General features: G+C 43.4%; 1 protein-coding gene across 1 annotated transcript; it reads right to left on the bottom strand.

Annotated features, from left to right (window-relative positions):
* Positions 1-12,747: 12,747 nt before the first annotated feature.
* Positions 12,748-17,220, bottom strand: LOC310965886 (intraflagellar transport protein 52 homolog; the record flags this gene model as incomplete). The annotated part of the gene is made up of 14 exons (XM_083939636.1): positions 17,200-17,220; positions 16,705-16,840; positions 16,499-16,586; positions 15,277-15,406; positions 15,090-15,165; positions 14,874-14,945; positions 14,653-14,779; positions 14,477-14,560; positions 14,275-14,343; positions 14,034-14,188; positions 13,855-13,942; positions 13,099-13,207; positions 12,863-13,008; positions 12,748-12,789 (listed from the first exon to the last, which is right to left on the bottom strand). Exons 2-14 carry the CDS (start codon positions 16,821-16,823, stop codon positions 12,748-12,750), a joined length of 1,305 nt encoding a protein of 434 aa, XP_083795762.1. The 5' UTR covers positions 16,824-16,840; positions 17,200-17,220.
* Between the last annotated feature and the right edge of the window lie 153 nt (positions 17,221-17,373).

The following is a 17,373-nucleotide window of genomic DNA, read 5'->3' on the forward strand; positions in this document are numbered from 1 at the left end:
GGAAAAAAGGAACAAGTGTAGATTTTGTACATTTTTTTAAAAAGTCATTAGCAATCAAAACACTGACAATGTACAGCCCTATGAACAATTTGAGAGAGAATTGTGCTTTTAGATTATCTCACTCCAATTAAACATCCATCCATCCATCTATCTTCAACTGCTTGTCCCTATCGGGGTCTCGGGGGGGCGCTGGAGCTGATCCCAGCTTACATCACGTGAGGCGGGGTACACCCTGGACAGGACGCCAGTCCAGACTTACACTTAGACTTCTCTTTATTGATCCTTTGCAGACCAATAAACTCTTAGCTAAATATTACAGAAAGTATATAAAACAGTAAACAATAATCTCTTAGTTAAATATATATGAAGTAGATAAAAGAATACAGGTAAAATAAAGATAAAAATATGACTGTATATGACAGAAATGAGCAGTAAGATTAAATTATTGCACTTAAGTGGTGGATAAAGTTCTTGCACAAAGAAAAGAAGATGAGTGTCCAGGTCTGTAAGAGTAGATTATTAATGTCACAGTGAGCGGCTCCCACTCCTTCCCTTCAGTCCTCTTTATTTCCTCCTCCCCCCGAGTGAGGAGTTGTAGAGGATGATTGCGGCCTGAGGGACGAAATGAGAACGTGGCTAAATTCTACTGAGCTGGACATTTGATGATGACACACGAAAGAAGAAGAAGCCTGAGGGACAAAGGAGTTCTCAAGCCTGTTGGTCCTACACTTGGGCAGGAGCAGCCTTCCACTGAACAGGCTCCTCTGGGTGCTGATGACGGTGTGCAGGGGGGGGGGCTGGCATTGTCCATAATGTCCAGCAGTTTGTCCAGTGTCCTCTCTGCCAACGTCAACAGTGACTCCAGTTTCATGCCGACCACGGAGCCGGCCCGCCTGATCAGTTTATCCAGTCTGGAGGTGTCCCTGGATATGCGATATGTTGAAGAACCGCAGTCTCCTCAGGAAGTACAACCTTCTTTGTGTCTACCTGTACAGGTGGCTGGTGTGTGTTGTCCAGTCCAGTTTATTGTCCAGCCTCAGCTCGAGGTATTTGTATGAGTCCACAGCCTCCACCTCAGCTCCCTTTAGCAGGACTGGTTGCAGTCTTGGTCATGAAGATCTATTGTAGTGGTTCCCCCAGTTCTGCAGCGCAGGTCTTCAGTAGTCTCACACACTAACTGAGCCTGATGCTTTCTCTGCTGTACTCTGTTCTGTGTTTTGTATTGAGGTGGGGGGGGGGGGGGGGGGGGGTCAAGGGCTGGTTAAACCTGTTGAAGAAGTCATTCAGCTTGTTCACCCTCTCAATTGTCCCCCTCTTTGGCTCTGGTCTTTGCGCGTGACCTGTGATTGTCCTTACACCTTCCCAGACCTCCCTCATGTTGTTCTCCCTCAGCGTCTGCTCCACCTTTCTCCTGTAGCTGTCCTTAGCTTCCCTCACATGGTGCTTCACCTCCTGCTGTGCTGCCTTCATGCCCTCCCTGTCCCTGCTCCTGAAGGCAGCCATCTTCTTGTGGAGGACAGCCTTGACTTCCCGCATTACCCATGGCCTGTTATTAGGGCAACAGCGGACAGTCTTGACAGGGGAGACCACATCTGCACAGAAGTTCGGGTACTCAGTCAGACAATGTGTCATCCCCTCTATGTCCTCACCGTGCGGGTCGATCATCACATCCCAGACTGTGGTGTTGTAACAGTCCCTCAGGGCACTTTCCATCTCTGGGGACCCCCTCCTGATGGTGCGAGTTGTCAGGCTGTTTTTGGACTGGGGGGGGGGGGGGTATACAGTGGCTGTAGGTGAACCAGGTTGTGATCAGAATGCCCCAGTGGGGGGAAGGGAGTCGCTCTGTATGCATCCCCTACATTAGCATACAGGAGATCAATTGTCCTGTTGTTTCTGGTGGGAAAGACTACAACCTGGTAAAAAACAGCCAAAGAAGAATCCAAAGTTGCATGATGATTAAAGTCCCCAGAAATGATCATAAATGCCTCAGGGTGCTGTGTCTGCAGCCTTGCAGTGACTCGGTGGATCTTGTCACAGGCAGTGGCTGTGTCCGCTCTGAGTGATGCGAACACGTGACTGAACTCCCTCTGCAGATAATATGGCCGTAGGCTAACAGCTAGCAGCTCGAGGTCCCGGCAACATGATACTTTCTTTACTGAGATGTGTTCGGGGTTACACCAGTGGTTGTTCAAATACACGATGAGTCCCCCAACTTTGCTTTTTCTGCTCGCCTTTGTGTCTGTCGGCTCTCACGGCAGTGAATCCTGGCAGGTCCACATTAACATCTGGTACGAGGTGGTTTAGCCATTTCTCTGTGACAGGGGCGCTCTGTGTGCATCGCGGGATGCACACAGAGCGCCCCTTCCCCCCAATTTGCCCCCCTAACTTTTGTGTTCTAAAAACTGTACTTGTAAAAACAAACCACCACAATGTCCACACAGGTTTTGGAAACAAACAATAAATTGGCCAAAAGTGAATAATTGCAAATATAATCTTAGGCCCCTGACCCACTCAGCCACGGCCCTGCATCAAAGGTGCAAAGCGGCGTTCACAGTCCAGCTCACACAGCGAGTCTGCTGGGGTGGAAAGAGTGAAGTGACTGACCTGCACCTGAAGGTGAAGTGAGTTTCCCCTGCTGAAGTGTAAACAAGCCAGTTTGACTTAAAGTTACATTTGTAATTAATGTCATGTTTGAAAGAATAAGAATTCCTTTATTAATCACACAAGCAGAAATAAAACATTTTCACTCTTATTTTATATTATTCAGGTTACACACACACAGGCACAAACAGGACCTATATACATGCAATTAATGGAGAGATGTCAAAGCGAGGGGGCTCCAGCCACCAGTCAACCCTCCGTTCATGGTCCACACGCACTCGAACCAGCGACCCTATGGTGATTTGTAAGAGCATGTTGCCCTTTGATTAGTTTTGGTTTTAGTGAAGACAAGAACAGCTTCATACAAAAGAGAGGGAGAGACCAGGAGGGTCAGAGCAGGAGAAGGCCAGAAAATGGCTATTCCAACTGGAAGAAGGCCACTTCCAAAGACAGTTGGTTCAGTGTACACGCCAAATCAGACCCGCATGTGAATGCCATGATTGCATGGAGTGAGTGCAAAAGAATGGCCAAGCAAAAAACATTGGTCTTTGGATGATGGGAGATGGAAATAAAAAACAAGGAATCGAAAATCAAAAGTACAAAACAGCCTGAAGCTAACTTAAAAAGATGGGTGATGGATCATTCGTGGACTGAAATCTAAGGTTTATTAAATTGTTTTTGATTAATGTATTTTATTTTATATTTTCATTATGAAATGCACAGTTAGGTTTAGTTTAAACACTGGGCTTGTTCCTGTTGTTCATGATAAAGCAATAAATAGATTTAATGTATTTTTGTGTTGGTTTTGTTAAATCCATCTATATTTGGGGATTCCTGTGTAACATCCTCCCAAGCCACCCTGCCAACACCGCTCTGCCACCCCATGTAGAAATTTCTAGATCAGCCACTGCTCCGTAAAGATGAACAAGGTGCTCTCAAGCTAGATCTGCTGGTTGTTTAGCCCAGACAGCTCGTCGTTCTTGTTCGGCAGTGAGTTCACATTCCCCATGCTATGGCCTTTAGCTTCGCCCCAGCCTTGCAGCCCCTGGGTCTCCTCTTCAGCTCTGCGGGGCAGGGTGTCGTATCCCAGCTCGTCCCTCTGTGCGCTGAGCCAGCAGTTCCTCTCTTGAGTAATTGAGAAAACTGGCTCTTGGTTGCATTTTGAAGTTAGAAATATCCATATCCACCTCGAAACTGGATAAACTGATCACCGTCATCAGCACCCAGAGGAGCCTGTTCAGTGGAAGGCTGCTCCTGCCCAAGTGTAGGACCAACAGGCTCAAGAACTCCTTTGTCCCTCAGGCCGTCATCCTCTACAACTCCTCACTCTGGGGGAGGAGGAAATAAAGAGGACAGAAGGAGTGGGAGCCGCTCACTGTGCAATTAATAATCTACTCTTACAGACCTGGACACTCATCTTCTTCTTTTCTTTGTGCAATAATTTAATATTGCTGCTCATTTCTGTCATATACAGTCATAGATATTTTATCTTATACATTTCCTCTATATTTAAGTTATGATTTCATTTTCCTTTAATTTTATTTTACCTGTATTATTGTATCTACTTCATATATATTTAAGTAAGAGTTTACTGTTTATTGCTTGCTGTTTTTTAAATATACACTCTGTATTTATTTAGCTAAGAGTTCATTGGAGTGTGTGCTTATGCTGTATTTTTTTAAACCTCCCTCGTGTTTTTCTAAGCTGCTGGAAATTCAATTTCCTCGCGGGAGTTCATCCCAAAGGATCAATAAAGAGAAGTCTAAGTCTAAGGGCACATGGAGACAGACAACCATTCACACTCACATTCACATGTACAATTGAAAAATCACGGCCGTATAATTTTGCTATCACTGAAAAGAAATGGTTCCACGTTGCATAATGTGTCTGTAATTTGAAGAGTACGACACCTTTAGGTTCAGTTGTATACCTGGATATTGAGTAAGTACAGAAAGGTCCATCAGTAATATATTTAGTGATGAGGGGTCTGTGTTTAAAATGTTACTGAACATGTTCTTGAAAAAAAAAATCAGTTTCTCATGTGGTTAGATTGATGTTGTACATAATTAATTAATTGTAATTGTGACACTTGTGTGCTGCACAACCATTGATGGTATTCTGTTGTTTGGCAATGTGTACATATTTACAGCTGTTGTTTTGTTTGTTTTTTGTTGTTTTTACAGCAGTTTGTTAATATATTTAATAAAACATCAATGCACACTTTCCTCCTGACTGCACAAATCAACATAATGTAAACCTAGGATTTAACATTTGAAAACGTTACAGTGACAAACATTTGCATAATCAATTTACCGGTAGCGCTATTTACCATTTACATCATCATGTATTGTACTTAGAAAAGATCGTAGGAAAAAACAAAACAAATAAATACAAGAAAAAAGGACTGGTTGCAGTCTTGGTCATGAAGATCTGTTGTAGTGGTCTTCAGTAGTCTTAGGGCGCAATCACACTGTCCTTCCGCACCGCGCCCCGGGCTTTAGGGTACTTGTCCCCCCTCCCTTTCCCCCCGCGCCCCAGCCCCGTTTGTACTCACACTGCCAGGGCCTTGCGCAAATGCTTCTTGCTGTCCAGACGTCATCACGCCATAACACGTCACACCATTGATCGCGTGTGTGTGGCTTTGTTTACAAATCTTTCCGTAGACCTCAGAGTTTTTGTGCGTCTTGTCGACTGTTTTTGAATATTTTCATCGACCAAATCTGCAGTAAACACTCCACCTCCGCATCACACCAACGTGAACCTTTCACCGCCATTGTTGTTGTTGTTATATGTCCGCGCATGGTCCGTCGTTCCATTTTCTATGTCCGAACAGGCGGACATAACGCTACCGCCATAGGGCTCGTGCTCCTGCTCTTGCTCGTGCTCGTACACGTACACGTGCGCACGCTCGTGCTCGTACATGTGCAAACGGCTCTACAAAAGCCCACCTCTTTCAACGGCCCGCTGTCCGCTGTTATGCGTGGAACGGGTGCACTCACACTGCTTAAAGGTACTAGGCTTTAGCTGAAAAAACGGTTTTGGCCCGGTACAGAACGACAGTGTGAGTGCGCCTTTAGACACACTTTAACCGGGCCTGCTGCTTTCCTGGGTCGGAGCTTTCTCTGCTGTACTCTGTTCTGTGGTGATGTGAGGCGGGGATTGTACTTAGAAAAGATCGTAGAAAAAAACAAAACAAATAAATACAAGGAAAAAAGACCTAAGAGTATTTAAACAGAAAGTGTTGTTCAAGGGCGGCAGTAGCTCAGTCCATAGGTGACTTGGCTGGGAGCGGCAGGGTCGCTGGCTCAAGTCCCTGTGTGGACCATGAATGGAGCATGGACTGGTGGCTGGAGAGGTGCCAGTTCATCTCCTGGGCGCTGTCGAGGAGCTGTTGAGCAAGGCACCGAACCCCCAACTGCTCGGGGTGCCGGTCACTGGCAGCCCCCTCGCTCTAACATCTCTCCTTAATTGCATGTATATAGGTCCTGTCTGTGCAAGTGTGTATTTCGGGCCTGTGTGTGTAACATGTTTAATAATAAGAGTGAAAAAATTCAATTTCCCTGCGCGGGATAAATAAAGTAATTCTTCTTCTTCTTAAAATGATGGCACTAAGCAGGGGGCTAAATTAACTTTTGTTCTAACATATGGACTAAAGTTGTTGTGATTGGTTCTGGACAGTCTCTCCCTCTCCTTTTGAATCGTTGTTTTTGTCTCCCTCTGTCGGTGTTTTTCTGTATGTGCTTTCTTTCTGTTTCTGGTGTTGAGTTTGTTTTCCTGGCAGGTGATCCTAGTTAGCATTGATCACCTGCCACTCTGTATATCAACCCGGTCCTGAGCCTCACTCAGTGCCGGATCATACCCTCTACATACCCTGATGTCTCCCTGTGTACCTGTTCCTCTTGTGTCCATTCATCGTGTGAGTTTGTATCTAGTTCTTCGTGTTTTTCCTTTGTGTTTTTCCACCTTTTTGTAAATAAGTTTTATTAAATGTATTAATACCGTCTCCTGAGTTCCGTGTCTGCATTTGGGTCCCCTCCTCCGTGTATTCTCCGTCGTCAATCATGACAAAAGTTTCTTCTTTATACATTCATTAAGTAAAGAAATCATTAACATGCATCCCACACTAGAGGAGATTTAGAAAATCGACATGAATGTATGTAGAATTTGGTCATGAGTACTATATTGTAAATGTAGTAGAGATATAAAGAAATTCAGTCTTTTTATTTTTCTAAACTGAATATTTTTTGGAGAAAGAAAATCTACATGTATGGATTTTTATATCAGCAAGCAGTGGCGTGCACGGGGAGTGGGGCTTAAGTGCCGTCAAGGGTGACAAAATGTGTGTTAGGGCGCACTCACACTGTCCTTCCGCACCGGGCCAAAACAGGTTTTTCGAGTCAAGCCTAGTGCGTTTGACCAGTGTGAGTGCACCCGCTCCGCGCATAACTGTGGACAGCTGGCCGTCCACGGCCCGTCTGAGAGAGGTGGGCTTTTGTAGAGCGCGTTTGCACGTGTAAGAGCACGACGCCTAAGGCGGTTCTGATGTCATGTGAGTACAAACGGGCCAGGGGCGCGGGGGGAGAGGGAGGGGGGGACAAGTACCCTAAAGCCCGGGGCGCGGTGCGGAAGGACAGTGTGAGTGCGCCCTTAAAGTGCCCTCTTCAGTGGCAATGACCCGCTGTACTGTATGTGCCTTATTATTCCTTTTTGCCCCTGCCCTTCAAAAATGCTGTGCACGCCTCTGTCATGTAGGTATTTTCACAGGATTTAGACTGTGTCACAGGTATAAGTGGTTTCTACGGAACCCCTAAAAGGTCATATATTACATACATGTCATTTCCTCTGTTTTCCTGTGATAACGAGATAATTAATTTGAGATCTGCAGATTCAGTGTAGCAGTGTTAGAGGATCAGGAGACTATCGATCACCATCACATAACACTTCAATCAAGGCCTGACACAGCTTGAAACAGCTTTATGCCTTTTTATTACAGATCATGTTCATTAGTGTGCGAATCAGAGGCGGGAGTGAGCCTGATGTCCTCATTAACTACAGTTTTTTTGTTTTTTTAAACAGACTTTATTGTCAACAATATTATATTACAACATACATAAATACCAGCACAGGATGGAGTTTTACAATGTGCACATACATATACAGATTACAGTTTCAGACACAGACCCAGGGACTGTTTACTGAACTGGACTCTGAGCCACATGCATGTGAATGAATTAGGCCGACCACAAATTTCTCCCTTTTCCCTGATGCTCTGAATAAGTCATTAAATTGGTCGCTAGTCGCCTTTTAGAAATAAAGTTCCTAAGAAGGTCGCAAAAAGTAGCGAGACAGTGCCCGCCGGTGAGGGATTTGGAACGGGGAAGGGGCTCACAGCAGCACCCTCTGCTTGTTGAGGACACTAACTACAGAGTGAATCATGCATCAGAGTCCAAAACATCACAAAAGTCTCCAACAACACCAGAAACAGCCGACAGATTTCTCTCTAGGATGGAGGAGGATTTGGGAAGTCACCAGATTTGGCAAGAAACGCAGCTTTCCCGTCTCTTCTTCTCCGTGTTGGTGTATTTCTGTGGCAGTTACGACGCCACATCCAGGCCTGGCATGTGTACCTCAGCATTTTTAGCCAGTTACTGTTACAGTTACTGGTTTCATTTGGACGCAGATATTTCTTGAGCCGAGCACGTGTGGACGGAAAATGTTTTCAGAACGATGGAGAAGAAAATGTTGTTTTCGATCGTGTGGACTCGACCTTAAGCAAGTGTTTTGGCTCCCAGGGGACACTTTAGCACACGTTTTTTAACATTTGGGCCACAAGGTCATTATTTGAAGCTTTGGCCACGTAACATTGTATTTTTATATAACAGAAAATAAGGAAAAGCATAATACTGACTCTAGAAATGAATTGTATGTATGGAAAAACATGTTTCCTTTCAGACTAGAAGAAAGAAAACATCCAAAATACACATATATGTGTTTATTTTGCTACATTTTGCAAATTTAAACATACAATTTAAGCAAACTTGTAATATAAAAAAGTGTCTTAATGTAACTCATCAAATTGGTAATGTCGTTAACATTTGTTTTACCTTATTCACCTGTAGTGTCTCGCAAAACGTATGGACTATCACAATATATGACTTTACAGGTGTTTTTTTCAAACTGAGTTTTTTCTCTTGAACATAAATCTGTATTTTAGTAGCACACACCAATCTTTAAACGTTTTCTATACTCATACACTATCCTAAAAACCTTTGACTCATGACTGAGGTCAAGTGAGCCGTCATCTGTTTCTCTGAAGTCAGGCCAGCAGCACGTATATTTGTAGTGCGCCCTTATTGTGATAATTACGGTCGATTCATTGAACCTGCTCAGAGCGACTTCCGGTTTTCAGTTTTCAGAATAAAGTGTGACACAACCAGGTTCATATAGGCCAGGGGTCTGCAACCTTTCCTATCAAAAGAGCCATATTCCCCCTCTTCCAGCAGATAAAATTTGTCTGGAGCCGCAAAGCATTTTTGATGCCACAGCTTATAAAGGTTTGTATAAAGTTACTGTTACCTGTCCTAAAATTGTGGAAGTTCACTAATTATTCACCACATATCAAGCATACAGATAAGCCAGCATCATTCATTCATTCATTCATCTTCAACCTCTTATCCCTGTCGGGGTTGGAGCCGATCCCAGCTGACATCAGGCGTGAAGGAGGGTCCACCCTGGACAGGACGCCAGTCTATCACAGGACACATAGAGACGAACAGAGACAGACAACCATTCACACCTACGGGCAATTTAGAGTCATCAATGAACCGAACACCTGCACGTTTTTTGGACTGTGGGAGGAAACCGGAGAACCCGGAGAAAACCCACGCAGACACGGGGAGAACATGCAAACTCCACCCAGAGGGGCCCAGGCCAGGTTGCAAACCTGGAACCTTCTCGCTGTGAGGCGACAGTGCTACCACCACACCACCGTGTAGCCCTGAGCCATCATCATGTGAAAGCAAATTAAAATGTCCACGAAACACGGGGGGGGGTTATCCAGCAGCAGTGCGGGTCACCAACTCCAGATTAGCACCTGCTGGGAAAGGCGCTGGGCCGTAGACAAAGGATGTGACGCATATTTCAGTTTCACCTAATATTTTTTCAATATCACCTTGAACTCCAAAATAAAATATTTTCCCTTGTCCACTGTGCAAAGAAACACGTTATTTACACATTGTTTATATATATTTTTTGCCAAAGCTACAGGGAGCCACTGATAAGGGGCTGAAGAGCCGCATGCGGCCCTGGAGCCGTGGGTGGCAGACCCCTGATATACGGGATAAACACGGAAATAAGAATAATTGCCTAACTTTTCACTGTACACTATCAGAATCAGTACTCCCTGTGCAGTAAAGTATTACATTATCTTAAAAAACTAATTTCACTTCAGGTATATTCTAGATGACCTCAGGTATCTTTTTACAAACTTCCAGAACTTTCCACTGTGGATTCCTTTCATAAAACGCATTTAAATATGTTCTGTACACTAAAATATTATCTTAAAAAATTATTTAAATTTATTAATGTAATGTTTTACTGCACAGAAACACTGATTCTGATATTCCACAGTGAAAAGTTAGGCAATTAATCTTATTTCCGTGTTGTCTCATCTCATCTCATCTTCAGCCTCTTATCCAGGGTCGGGTCGTGGGGGCAGCAGCTTTAGCAGGGGACCCCAAACTTCCCTTTCCCGGGCCACATTAACCAGCTCTAACTGGGGGATCCTGAGGCGTTCCCAGGCCAGTGTGGAGATATCATCTCTCCACCTGGTCCTGGGTCTTCCCTGAGGCCTCCTCCCAGCTGGACGTGCCTGGTTATGTTACACTTTATTCTGAAAACTGAAAACCGGAAGTCACTCCGAGCAGGATTAATGAATCGACCGTAAACATCACAATACGGGCGCACTGCAAATATTGGTACGCCACACTCGACCGCAGTCACTCAAGTGTGTCAACAACATTAAACAAGATTTTTTTAACCTTTATCCAATGTTCCGATTTATATTCTGTAAAAGTTTGCAAATATATTTATTAGGGCTGGGACTTTAACGCGTTAATTATTAGTAAAATAAGTAAATTACAGAAAAAATGAGGCAACAATAAAAAACGCAATTTATTTTTGCACTGCACGAGTCCCCCCAGACTCGTAATACTGAAGCACGCAGTGTGGGGTCCCCTGTAAGAGCTGGGGTCCCCTGTTAGAGCTGCTGCACCCGTGAACCGATTCAGGTGTTGTGCCGTATTCAGCACCCCTGCCGTGAAATGCACCCCCTCGCATTATAGGTGATATTCTGGATCAGAAGGCTGTTGTTTCCACCTATAGGAGGAGCTTATATACAGGTAACCACATTAAAAGCACTTTTGAACCTATGAATTGCAAGAAAAGCTGGGATTATATTCAGGAAACACTAAGTCAAATACATTCAACTTGCTCAAATTATCCATTTAATTCATTTTGTAGTTATGGCTGCGGTATATTTATTTATAGAACAGACAAAAGGTGTTGTTTTGTGTTCGCTATTATCCAAGGTTGTGATATTTTAAACTCTTTAAAATAGTTTAAAGACTGTAAGTAACCAATGTTCTGACCCTTGTGGGTTACCTGTATATAAACTACTCCGTTAGGTGGAAACAACAGCCTTCTGGACCAGTATATCACCTATAATGCGAGGGGGTGCGTCTCAAGGCAGGGGTGCTGAGTACGACACAACACCTGGATCGGTTCACGGGTGCAGCAGCTCTAACAGGGGACCCCAGCTCTAACAGGGGACCCCACACTGCGTGCTTCAGTATTACGAGTTGGGGGGGGACTCGTGCAGTGAAGGTTCCGCAACAGGTGCAAAAATAAACTGCGTTTTTTTTTGTCGCGTAATTTTTTCTGTAATTAATAAATCATAATTAACGCGTTAAAGTCCCAGCCCTATTAAATATATTTGCATACATTTCCAGAAAGTGTGTGATTGAGATTTCGCCTCTGCAAGGCTTTATACTGCCCCACCCCCTCGAGACTGATTACCTGCACAGCCCCAGGTGGGTAAATCAACAGGACGCTTCCGCAGCTGCAAACCCACTTGGAGCTCAGTCACTCACGGGCTCAAAGAAACAATGCAGAACTCTTCGGACAGCAGAGGTAAGAAATGGTTTTAGTCCCGATATAATTATGTCCATGTGTGCCAGAGCAGGTGATGTGATTCTAAGTGGGACCTAACATTTTGCCTCCTAGATATGAAAAGCTTTGAGTGTCCATCTGCATCGGAGCTTGACAGGAGCTTTTTGGGCGGGCAGAGTTTGCTGTCTGCTTTGTCGCTGGAGCTGCCCTCACCAAGAATCAAGAGTGACACAATGGCTGATGGATCTGACAACATGCTGTCCTTTGCTTCTCTCTGCATGTCATTAGACCTAATGTCTCCCCCTCAGGTGTTTCCAATGAAAACTCGAGAGATCTCAAAGCATCACCTATCTCTACCTTTTCAAGTATTAACCTCCACTCCACTAATGTGTAAAGAACAAACCGAGGCAGCTTGTGGGGACAAGCCATACGGTGATTGCACTACCTCTCCAACTTCATGGGATGTTTCTAGGATTAAATCAGGAAAGAGTCCCCAACCCTGCATTGAATCCAGTGCTCTGGGGACGATGTGGACTCCAAAACAGTCTGCACAAGATTCACTAACTGACTGTTCTCCAGTAGGGATCCCTCGCAGTTAATGTTAAAGTGTTAAAACGATTGATGTGAAGGTAAGCTACTTATTATTTAATCATTTTTAATATTATCTCTGTATGCACTGGCAGAAACTATAAATCCATGTTCTAGCTCTCCATTTTCTTATGTATATATAATTTTTCTTTTACAGGATCCATGTGAAGATTCATGCAGATAGCTCTCTATGACGCATCTCGTGACAATGATTTTGAAATATTTGAATATCTAAATAAAAGTATCAATGAATTAATTTGCTCAAGAGTTTTATTTTTCACCAAAATGAAATACAAAATACATATAAAACACTGCCAAGAATATACAAATGTCATGTGAAAGTATGTTGAAAATGCAGAAATGAAAATCTAACATTTGAATTGAATCCACTCAGAACAGAGCGAATGGTGCCTCTGTGTCGGCATCGTGCTCCTGCAAGGGGGAAAGTTATTAGACTAGGCGTTCAATGCATAATGTTTCTTGCAAAAGTGTTTATGATTCTCACCTGATTTAGTTTCTTGAACTCTACAACCTGAAAGAAAATGTGTTCCAAGATGTGCTTGGCATCCCTCTGATCTTTATCCAACTTTGGAGTAACCCCCAGAATTTCACCACATTTGCGCACATAGAATTCAAGATCATCGTCTGTACCTGGAAACAAATGGATTTAGTTTAAATTAAATACCATTCAACAGCTCTTAACCTAACCAGCTAATCACTGTTGTAAAGTACTGAACTTACATTTATTGGTTAGCTGTGCGAGACGCACTTTCTCTGAGGAGAATGTTTCATCCAGATCGAACAGGTCCAGACTGGGAGGAGGCATCTCACTTAAGGCAGGTGGGAAAACCTAAAAGACACAGACGAGCACTCACAGCTGGGTTTAAACTGGTGGTGCCTAAAGCAAAGGGGACATATGCTCATTTTCAGGTTCATACTTGCATTTTGGGTTTCTAATAGAACATGTTTCATGTTCAAAAAACACTCACGCATGACTGCTGCACCTACAGTCTGCTGATTGGTCAGAATCACCCAATCTTCCACATATGTGCTGACTGTACCATCCATCGCAGCCAGGGAGTGACTGTAATGACCCTACGTACTGTATGTAATCACCAATTAAAGTGTAATTCGGCGAAATCTGGGAGAGTCGCTAACAGCTGGACGTGGCTAACACTGATTAGCTCCGCGTAGTACGATGAAGGCATTCAAACGTCTTTTTTAACCACTAATGCTGCTGAAAATAACAGCAAACCTCTGCAGCAGCATGAGAAGAGTCCCTACACACAAAACAAAGCACCAATGGGCTCCTTCCTCTGGGATTGACTTTGGTAATCCACTTGAATGGACTTAACTATGAGAGGAGCTGGTAAAGGGGCCAGTAGGTAAGTCTTTCAAAACACTCTGGGTTCACTAACTTTGTTGTTGGTGCTCTAGAAATAAATTGTGTGTATGGAAAAACATTGGCTGGGACAGAAATGCAGGACTGACACTTACAGCAGGTTGGAGCTGAGGCAGAGGCGTCTCAAACTGAGGTGTGATCAGCTGAAGTGGCTCGTCTTTGACATTAAGCTGCTTGTAAGCACTGCAGAAAACAGTTGAAAATGTTTCGGCTGTGACGAAATACAGAACAGTGATGCAGGGATAGCCTTCGCAGGTGTATTTTGCATTCTCACCTGATGACTTGGGGTAAAGTGTCAATTGACAAATTAAACAAAGACATGTCAAAGAGAGAGGTGAAGTCCCTGGGGTTTTCATCACCCTCTTGTAAGCACACTCTGAGCTGTTCTGACAAGCACCCTGTGTCTGGCAACATGGTGTAGTCTGTGATCTAGTGGATTAAAGAACAAGATGGATGTTAGCTTATTTAAAAGACAATATAGTTATGGAAGACTCCTGTCAAGTGTCCCTCCTCACCTCTGGGTCGTCTGCATCAATCTGATTCAGCTGAATGTTGTCAGCCATGAGCCACTGGAGCACAACATCCTGGAATCAAAAAGTACGACAGACACATTGTACAAATATTGACGCTTCACAAATTCCACAGTAGAGTTGAATACTCTACTACCCTTCTGATGTGTTATTGACAAAACAATCTTTACGCGTCAACTGGACTCACCAAGATTTTACTGTTCTCCTCTTTATCTATGTATTGGTCACTGAACATGTGGCAGGAACCCAACACTGCCAGTTTTCCAGCCTCCTTCATAAGACACAAGACATCTTCATATCAGATGTCATATACAGTGTAATATGGTCTGGGAACGAGTATGAAAACTACATTGTGCCTCTGACCTTTCCTTGATGGAAGGCCAGGACAGGCCGGTTGAGGGGGAAGCAGACAGAGCCAGTTGAAAGAACAGCCACAGCGGGCTTAATCACGTTCAGTGTGGCACCATATGGGTACACAAATGTGAGAGCCCTACACAAATAAAGACAGAAAAGCGTATGATCTCCAAAACACAGTACACAACAAGCAGTATGTAGAAGATAGATTATTAAAGTCAATCATTTACTGTGCATTGTTTCCAGCATTTTCATCTTCAGTGGCGCTTGTAACCATTTTTCCAGCAGCACGACTAATTTCTCTAAACAAGAAAACGGCAGAAAATTGTGACTCTGATGTGCATCAGGTTACAAACTCATCCATCTAAAAGTAGTCTGTGAGTTATTGTATTATGCAGTATAACGTGTGTGTTTGTGTGATAAAAATGTATGCTGTGACAACACACCTGTTCAATACACCATTGGACACAAGCGCCTCCTTAGGATGGATGTATTTGTAATACACATTCCTCACAACAGCGTCTGCAGCAGTGATGGATAGAAAGACACCAAAAAATTCAATAAACCTGTAACTTTATACCTATAACTGAAAAGATGATGTCAACTATTATGTCAACAAATCTAAATATGTACCACTGTTGACAATTATTCCAAATTCCTCCAGGAGAAAGTTGATATTGGTGTCATATTTTGTTTCCCCTCCTTCACCCAGCATGACCAGGACATTTCCTCCTCCGTCCAGGTAGTGCTTCAGTACCTCCAGCTGAAACCAAACGGGACAAAATTGTGAAAACAAGCGTGTGTGTGTGTGTGTGTGCAGAATTTTAAAGTAACACAGTAACTGGTCATTTTGAAGTGGCTGGTAAGCTTCCCATTTCTACCATATTTCACACCAAGAGCTACTATATGTAAATTAACTAGAGATGCACCGATCTGATACCTGGATCAGATATCGCCTCCGATATTGATTAATTAGCTTGGTCGGATATGAATGAGGCTGAATGAGGCTGATCCAGCATTTCAATCCAGTCATTTATTGTATTAATATCATTTAATACAGTTACATCTTTAGTTTCATATTAATCAATCAATCAATCAATCCTTTATGTGTTAGGGACAGTGCACATTAATGAACAACGATAACATATCACTGTAAAAGTGCCGGATTATAGCAAAGATGCTAATTTGCATCTGTAGTCCCTGCTAAAATAAATAGAACAAATACAAATACTACTAAATAAATAAATAAAATACAAATAGAAGAGACAAGACACACCGCACCATACATGACATACTCAGGAGGACACCAGACCCACACAGGATAAGACAATGAAATAAAACGTCATGTGCAATATGACACAGTCGAGTCAGTGGTCGCACTGTTGATTTGTTTTAAGCCCCTTTTTGAGTTGACCTTTAAAAGAGGAATATGTGGGGCGTTCCCTTATTGTGCAGGGAAGACTATTCCAGGTTTCCCCCCTACAACAGACAACACATTCTTCCCAAATGCAGTGCGCCTGTGGGGGATCTCACAGTCTCCTCTAACACAAGCCCTGGTGCTCATACATTACATTACATACATTACATTTTAAAAATATCCGTTTGCAGTGCACTTTACATGGAAGTGTTATTTATTTTTGCTACTATTGTACACTTCATTTGTGAATAAATAATATTAAGTACATTTAGATCCGTGGTCATCGGAGCGGTAACAGATATCGGCCGATAAGCTCAACCCAGGTATCGGTATCGGATTGGATCGGGGAAAAAATGGATCGGTGCATCTCTAAAATGAACCCAACATATTACTTTTCACTTGAAAATGCTAGTTTTGTTTCCTCTTTTGATACATCACCTCTGATGCTGTGAACTTCTCCCTTGGGCCTGCAGTTATCCACAGCTTGACACATCTCAGCCTATCCAAAGACAGCTCTTCCTTCATACTAGGGGAGAAAGGGTTTATTTTGAAAGGTAAACTGCTATGGGACATGTTGTAGTTAAAACCAGAGCAAGTAGCCATTGACAGCTGATATGATTGGTGTTACACTACAAAGCCCTTACCTTTGGATCTTCCATTGAGCTCTCAGTCTCTTCTGCATGGATTTGTATCCATTATTCGTAGTAAACAACTCTCTTTTCGAAACATTGAACACAACAGTGTTGTGCTGCTCCTTTTCCATTCTTCAGATGAACTCACCTAGAAACAGTAACGCCGTCCTTTCAACATCAGGGTTACCATCTTAGCTATCAAATAAGTGAGCCTGCCTGATTATCCACTGCCTATAAGTAACATGTACGTGACTACTTCGCCAGTATTATCTTGCCAACGTTGTTTTAACTGTTATCTGGTCACTGAAGCAACGTTCGTTGTAGCAAACAAAGCTAACATAGCTAGCTAAGTTAGTTATATGTTACGTTAGCCACGTAGTTAATAGCTGGACGTTATTACCTTACGTTAGCGTTGGGTGTGTGATACTAATGTGTTGTTTTTATATCCATTTGATAAAAGCGAAATGTGTCCCTAGGTTATCTTTAGGCTGGCGTTGCCAAAGTTACCTCTCAAGCGCTCCTAGCTGTGATGCACGATGGGAAGAAGGTGGTAACCAAGGGCGCTTACCCCATGACAACCGAGTAGAGCTCTGACATAACGTGACAGCAGAGGGCGACAGAGAGAGACAGGCGACAGAGAGAGACAGGCGACAGAGAGAGACAGGCGACAGAGAGAGACAG

Source organism: Echiichthys vipera (genome assembly GCF_963691815.1).
Source record: "Echiichthys vipera genome assembly, chromosome: X".
NCBI classification, from domain to species: Eukaryota; Metazoa; Chordata; class Actinopteri; order Perciformes; family Trachinidae; genus Echiichthys; species Echiichthys vipera.